The 8,267-nt window shown below is 36.3% G+C and overlaps 1 protein-coding gene across 1 annotated transcript; it reads left to right on the plus strand.

Moving 5' to 3' along the window:
* The first annotated feature begins 3,018 nt into the window (after nucleotides 1-3,018).
* Nucleotides 3,019-3,501, plus strand: LOC140446387 (uncharacterized). The gene has a single exon (XM_072538934.1). The coding sequence runs from the start codon at nucleotides 3,019-3,021 to the stop codon at nucleotides 3,499-3,501; it is 483 nt and encodes a 160-aa protein (XP_072395035.1).
* Nucleotides 3,502-8,267: the final 4,766 nt, after the last annotated feature.

Here is an 8,267-nt window from a genome sequence, read left to right on the forward strand (position 1 = left end):
AAGGGTGAGTCAATACTATACTTACTTATGTTTATGCGTTTTTATTCATATCTCGAGTTTGACAAAAGCTATCAACATGCGGTTTGCGCTGTTTTGTTACGAATTTAATCCAGTTCCATTATAATTTACAATAAATAGGTGTTTCCATTAAACATTTTGAAGAAAAACAAATTTTAAATTTTTCTATTTGAAATTACCCTCTACCCATGACAATTAAAACTAAATGCAATTGGTTTATAGTAGATGTAAATTAAGTCATCCACACTATTTCTAATGACACTAATTTCGTTAAAATCGGTTAATCCAAACCAAAGTTATAGGTATTTATCCACAAATACTTTGCCACTCTCCCCCACCCTTTATTTGAAAAAATAAAAAAAAATACCTGAATATCTTTGTGCGGAATTTAGGCCTCTTTCTAGTTTACTTATTTAACACTTGGTTTACTTGGGCATATTTCACAAAAAACTGGTTTTCAAATTTTTCTTCACAGGTTACGCCCCCTAGCGGTTAACCCAGAAACTTGAAAGTTATTTCCAGCGATTTCTCTTGGCCACTTTTACTAAGGAATTTTTTCTCCTAGAGTTATAACATGAATAGTTTTTGATATATAGCCGAGAGATCGGCTTATTGGACCACCTGGTACATATAATTTAAAAAAGTATGTAAAAAACTTTTGTAAAAAATAAGTTTTTGCCGAGAATTAACAAGATCATAAGATCACACTTTCAACACTATGATATTAATTTAATTTTTTTTTATTTTAGGTAACATTATTATAGTCTTGATTGATCTATATATTGATTTTTGTTTTATGAGTGGACATATATTAGATTAAAGAAAATTTTAATTTTGACCATATTTTAGTTTTTGAACACATATCAGTTAACATTAAAAATAGAGAGAGAGAGGAAAAAAGAGTCACTGCGGTAGTAGATATTTTAGACAGTTACGAGTATATAGAGAAAAAAGATTTCTATTTATTTTTTATTTTTATATATGACATCAAAATACGTAAATAGTTCCTACTGTCTGGTGTTTTAAGCAGAGTTAAACACCAACCGCAATACGTCGTAAATAAGATGCTACATAAAACATCGTGAAGTTTAAATCAATACCCTCAATTTGAAATTCTAACAGGTCTTTTATTAAAGAGTGTGGCCCGGCTTCCGGTGTTCTATAATATATAGCTTCGTGAACCTTCAAAATAAGGCCAATATCAGAACGAATGTGTCGTGGAAGAGGAAAGACGTGGAATAAACAAGGCAACCTCACTAAAAGTCCCAATTCATTGCAAGCAATCAGTAGCCGTAGTTCTGAGTTGGTAAACGACCGTGCCGCTAATTGGTTTAATGAAATTTTTCCCCAGCGAACGTGCTGTAAGAGATTTCCAGAGGTTGTTAGAAGTAAAAATGTGTTTTTGGGAGTTATTTCGCCCTTCTCGGAGCTTGAAATATTTGTTGAGGGGATGTTAGCATTAATCATCTAAAATGAGAGATGGCAAAAATTCAAATGGCTTTACTTGAAAAATAATGTTTCTCTAATGAATGTAATGGTCATTGGCACTTGAAGAACATTTTTCAGAACATAAATAATTACCTATATTTTACTTTAACAAGAAAGACAATTATTAACAATAGAATATTCCTGCTGTTACTGTAATGTCACAAAAAATGTCACTGTATTCACTGACTAATTTTCTTCATTTGCCTTTATTTGTCAATTGTAGATTTCTAAAGTAGACTCTAAGATTTATAGTAGATTTCGATACATCACTTCAAAAGCGTAACAAGTCCAAAATTAAAATATTTGAGAAAACGAAGAAAAAGAAATTTCGTATTTTATATTCTATATATTTTTTTTAATTTTCATTTTTTTATGAACGAAAATAAGTAATTTAGTTTTATAGGACTGAGGGAAGATCGAAGGTAGGAGAGGAGCCGGCCGCAAACAATTATCCTGGTTAAGAAATATTAAAGAATGGACAGGAATACACAATACAGGCGAGCTGTGTCACGCCGCCAAGAACAGAATTCTAGTAATGAGATAGTCGCCTACGCACTTTGGTGTATGGCATGTTAAGAAGAAGAAGGACTGAAGAATATTTTAGTGAATGAAAATATTTAGATAATATTTGTTTAAACTGGGGTTCAAAAGGTAGTGAGGCGCAATAAAAGATGCTGGTTCCAGTTAGCATCTCTAGCCTATCCTACTCAATTCCTATCCTCACCTCCACGAAGTGTGGCTTGAGCTGCACGGGCGAACCCCGGAGAACCTGAGCAACCCTGCTGGAGATTGGGTAACCAACCCCAGTGGAAGGCAGGGTCAGGACAGACGAGGAAGGGAGAGATGGTCCTCCGAAAAGGGGGTTTTGCTATGGACCAGCAATCGGTACATGAAAAAAGAAAGACGGTACTAATCAAATACTATTGCCTCGGAATAGACATGGAACACGGATTAGACCCAAGCTACGAAATAAGCACATTTCCTTAGACACATGGAACGTGTTAAGCTGATTCAAGCCCGGAATTGAAACACATGCCATAAAACAGCTTCAAAAATATAAGATGGACGTAACAGTGATTCAGGTAATGATATGGACAGGATCGGAAAGCCTGCAAATGGAAAATTCCCTAGTTTTCTGGTCAGGAAAAGAAGAAAGACACGAATTTGGATGTGGGTTTGTAGTTAACGGAAAACTTAAGTCTGCCATAATTGATTTCAAACCAATAAACAAGTGTGCTCTCTAAGACTCAAACAAAAATGGTTTAACCTTACCCTCCTCCCAATCCACGCACCAACGGAAAAAGCAAATAAAGACGACAAGGAGGAATTTTATGAAGTTTTAGAACAACAGTACACAACGGCACCCAGACACGACGTCAAAATCATACTGGGAGATTTCAATGCCATACTAGGTAAAGAGGACCATCTTAGAGCTGTGATTTGCACACATAGCTTACATGATAACACTAATAATAACGGATCAAGACTGCAGAATTCGCTGTAGCCAACAATATGGTAGTAAAAACTACACAATTCCAAAGAAAAAATATACATAAAGTAACCTGGGTGTCAAATGACGGAATCACACGAAAGCAGATAGACCATGTGCTTATCGATGGAAGACATTCTAGCAATATTATTAGCGCACACAGTCTGAGGAGAATAGAAAGTGACTCTGACCACTTTCTGGTCAGAACAAAAATGAGAACAAGGTTAAAGACGAGACAGCCACAGCAACGCCAACAAGGAAACAGATGGAATATTTCAAGGCTCGATTTACCTTATAATGTACGCCAATATCAGGCACTGATCCAAAACAATTTGAAGACACTGGAAGAAGAAGAAACATCAACGCCAGAATTGACCATAGACCAGAAATGGCAAAATATAACGAACGCCATAGAAAGTGCCGCAGCGGAAACTATAGGAAAAGAAAGGAATAACAAGAAGAAAAACCAGTGGTTTGACCAGGAGTGCAAACAAAGCTTGCATTAGAAAGCAATCAAGAGGCTAGAGTTACTAACACTCCCTACAGATGAGAACAAGGAAGGCTACAACAGAGTAAGGACTCAAACGAGAAGACTTTTAATAAGAAAAAAGAAACAGTACCTAGAAACGTGAATACAGCAACTGAAGGAGAAACATAGAACCGGCCAGTCTAGACAGTTTTATAAGGACCTAAAAACAATGAAGGGCAACACCACCAACAGCCCAAGATTTATAAAAGACGATGCAGAACAATTGCGCACAGACGACGAGGAGATAAGCCGCCAATGGAGAAAGTATTTTGAGCAACTCTTAAATACAGAAAAACCCACAATGACAGGGCAACAAAGACAGTACCAGTTAGCCGAACCTGAAATACCAGGGCCCACAATAGCTGAAGTAAAGTCCGCAATTTCGTCCCTACAAAATCATAAAGCCTCAGGCCCAGACAGCATACAGGCGGAACTACTAAAAAAAGGGGGAGAAAAGCTCCACCTTGAGAAATATCATCTTATAAGAACCTAAAAAAGTCTGGGAAAGAGAAGAAATACCGAAACACTGGCATGAAAGTCATACAGTACCTATCCACAAAAAGGGAGACAAACAAATATGTCGGAACTTTAGAGGAATATCGTTAATCAATACAACGTACAAAATTATATCCATAATACTGTCTAGATGGCTAACTTCATACGCAGAGGAAATAATAGGCGATTCAGACCGGGAAGCTCGACCATAGACCAGATATTCGTCCTACGCCAGGTGTTGGAAAAAAACTGGGAATTCAACCACGACGTACACCAAATCTTCGTGGACTTTAAACAAGCTTACGATTCTGTTAGCAGAGAAGCATTGTGAGAGACCATGGTAGAAATGGGAGTACCTGGAAAGCTGGTAGCATTACCAAATTGGCAGCACCAAGTCGGAGGAATTCCTCATTGACACCGGGCTTAGACAAGGAGATCCTCTCGCACCCCTGCTATTTAATTTTGCACTGAAACATGCGGTAAGGAAAGCTCAACCACAACTGGCAAACGGATTTGCCGCCCAAGGATCAAAAATACTATTGGCGTTTGCGAATGACGTGGACACAATTGCACAATCCACCAGAGATGCAAGAGAAGTTTTCACCCTATTCGAAAACAGAGCCAAGGAAGTTGGTCTGAAGGTCAACGAGGACAAGACCAAGTACATGGTGGTTACGAAGAACCCAAGACCAACGGTTAGACAAAACGTAACAATCAATGAATACAACTTTGAAGTCGTCAAAGAGTTCAAGTACCTGGGAGCAGGATCATTGCAGGAAACAGGGCATATTACTCATTAATGACCGTACCTAAATCAAAAATACTCTCAATACCAGCAAAAATAAGAGTGTACAAGACAATAATTCGTCCCACAATAACGTATGGAAGCGAGACATGGACTCTGAACCAGCGGGAAACGACAAAATTACTGGTACTGGAAAGAAAGATACTGCGGACTATCTATAAGCCTCGCAGAGAAGAAACAACAGGAGAATGGAGAAGAAGACACAATGATGAACTCCAAAAAGTATATGGAGATGAAAACAGAGTACGCTACATTAGAGCAAACCTAATAAAATGGGCGGGCCACGTACTAAGATCGAGTGACAAAATACTCCTAAACGCCACATTCTGTGAAAGGCCCGATAGCAAAAGGTCAGTTGGTCGCCCAAGAAAGAGATGGAAGGACGCAGTAGCCAGTGATCTACGCAAAATGGGAATACAGCAATGGGAAATAGCCGCTCAGGACCGACAACAATGAAGGCAAACAGTAAGCGCGGCCAAGACTCACATAGAGTTATAGAGCCAAATGATGATGATGATGAATATTTGTTTAAACTAACTGAAATTTAATCTTTAGTGACATTGTTAAACTATTGAACTAAATTTTTTTTGGATTACGACATAAATTAGCTACTTTTTTTACATAGGGGTCTGTCTGGTGCCTATAGGATTTGAAATAAAATTAACTTGTTAGAAAACTAAACTTAATTTAAAACAAAATTAAATAAATACAAATTATTCAGAGTTGAACTCAGGTCCCTCCTCTACTTCCTCTTTTTCCGGCAACTGTTGGTAAAATGGTCAATAAACCTGTCTAATGGCAGTTTCCTTACCAAAATCCAGTAGATCTTCCTTTTTCTTTTGATTAAAGGGCTTTTTATAAAGGATTTCCTTATTTTGTCCTTGATTTCTAAGTTCTTTATTATTTCGTTTGATGTCAATATGTTTGAAAGTATCTTGTGCATAAGAAGTTTTATAAAAAATTATATTCGGGTTCATTTTTTTCTATTTTAATAGTTTTTAAGTCATTTCAAGTAACTTTTTCTTTTTCTGTATTTTTACTGAAATTTTTACCTAGTGATTTTAAATCATAAATATCTTGAGCGCCACTTTCATTCACATTCTAGAGAAATCCATTTTTTTTGCTGATTTGAGTATACTTGCCCATTGTGCAGGGACGTAAATTGGACAACTTTTAATAACTCGTTTTTTCTCTCTTTCTCTAGTGGCTTGCATGCTATCACCTTCATTTTGTGTGTAATTGTCTTGATTTTGTTGACATGCATCACACAGAACATGTACAAACCACAAAAAACAAACAAACCAAAAATTTATTTTGCCCTGAGCAGTTATCAGAGTAGAAAATGACATGTTCTTCTTTGCATGCTTCAATTTTCAAAAAATTATAGATGCAGCTACCAATTTCATTGGCCCCCCTCTTTGCAATTTCTTTATGCCAGAAAAATCAGTATCCAATTTTTGATTTTATGTCAAACACGGTAAAGTTGTAACTAGACAGTCTCCGTTTATAATAGAAACTACTTACTTCACTACAAGGAGTAGAGAGAACGGCTTGAAGATCTAAACACAACACTTAAACGTTTTCTCACTTAAATGCGCTTCATATTTGCTTCTCAGTTAATTTTTCTGTTTATCATTTCCATTTGTGTAACTAGTACATAAGCTGCATTAGTCTTATTTGGGAATATGAAGAGCGATGTTAGTCTCCGTATTCAATATTTTTGAATACATAGAAATTTTGGCAACCCGTTTATTATTTAACGTGCAGCTTTCCACGTAAAGGCGATACATAGTAGAAAAATGTTCAGACTTCCATCTAGATATTGTTTGTTTGTCCGATGTCGGCAGTAATGTGATATCTTCCTCGGAACTGAATTATTGTGTGATTTTTCCTTGAAGTACTTCTTTTGATCTTTTTTTGTTTCCCATGTCTTCCTCGTTGATCATTTAATAAATAGCCTTGCTTATTTTTCTTTTGTTGTTGTAAAAATAGTCCTATTGCTGATGGCTAATGTATTCTTAAAGAAAGTTTTACATACTTGAAATACTTCTTTATCTTCGACTCTGAAAGTATATTTTAGATTTTTAGATCTATTACTTTTTTTGTAGTTCTGCATACTGGCATTATTTCAGAAATATGTAAATCAGTGAAACCTCTTTGCCTAACATAATTAAATAGATTTACCAAAATGCCACAGCTAGCATAAAACTATCTGAACAAGAAACAAATAAATTCTATATAAGCTATTTACGATGCTGTTAGCACATAATTGTAAGAAGGCACATCTGAACGAGCATGGTATCAAGATAAATGGAGAGAAGCTCAAGCATTAAAGATTTGCAGATCACATCGTCCTTATAGCCGATTGTATGGATGATGTCAGTGCAGACTACATCGCATAAGTACTTAGGACATGAAATTCGGTTGGGCAGAGATAGCCAGACATGTGAGTTTCCACGTCGCATAGCATTAGCCTGGCCAGCCTTTGGTAAATTCCACTGGCACTCACAAAAAAGGTAGTGAATATAATTCGCTTAACTCAGAGGGCTATGCGTCACTAAAATGGAATTGGGCAGGACACGTCGCCAGATTATATCAGACAACCAATGAACAAAACGTATTTTAGATTGGAGGACAAAGCAAAACGCAATACGGAGCAGAGAACGCCCACCAACTAGATAGACTGACGACCCGAGAGAAGACAGAGACAGATGGAAAGATCTGAGGGAGACCTATGTCTAGCAGTGGACGTATACAGGTTGAAAGAAGAAAAATCTAATAAAATGTATGCATTAAATAAGAAGTAAAAAATTAAAAGAATCAGAACAGTCATAAATGTCAATCGAATAATAACAACATTGAATCATATGTTTAATCCTCTTGGATCGGTCAATATTTTCGCTGCTAACACACTTTGTTGTCTGTGTAAGCGTAGAGCATAATTTTTGGAATAACTACTAATTTCAGCTTTAACCGTCATTTTGCATATACCATCATAGAGCATTGGTAATCATGCGTAACACTGTGAACTGAAATCTTTCTGATATTTCAATTAGAAACTGAACAGCAGAGTTGTATTCCACAATTCCAGACAGGCTTTATGATTGTCTTGTATATTACGAACTTATTTTCCAGTGACAATTTTGATTTACGGCCCATCAGCTAGTAAATTCTGCTAGGTGTGAGCTTGAGGTGCTTCCTTTTTGTGAAGATATGTTTTTTCCAAATAAGTCTGTTGTCCAGGTGTATACCTAGATATTTGACATCTCTTTTTTTATTTCTCATTATTAAGGATTACTGGTGGACAGTTGTATCTGCGGTTTGTGAATGTAACATCTACCAGTTTACTTTCATTTAGTTTAATGACTCATTTCTTTAGCCATTGCTTTATATCATTTAACATTCTCTGGAGTCGATGTGAAGCGATAATTGGATTGAAGTGT

The sequence above is a fragment of the Diabrotica undecimpunctata genome, chromosome 7 (genome assembly GCF_040954645.1).
Source record: "Diabrotica undecimpunctata isolate CICGRU chromosome 7, icDiaUnde3, whole genome shotgun sequence".
Classification (NCBI taxonomy): Eukaryota; Metazoa; Arthropoda; class Insecta; order Coleoptera; family Chrysomelidae; genus Diabrotica; species Diabrotica undecimpunctata.

What these genes read in the sequence shown, in the direction of transcription:
- LOC140446387 (XM_072538934.1), top strand. Translation starts at nt 3,019, where the DNA reads ATGGTAGTAAAAACTACACAATTCCAAAGAAAAAATATACATAAAGTA.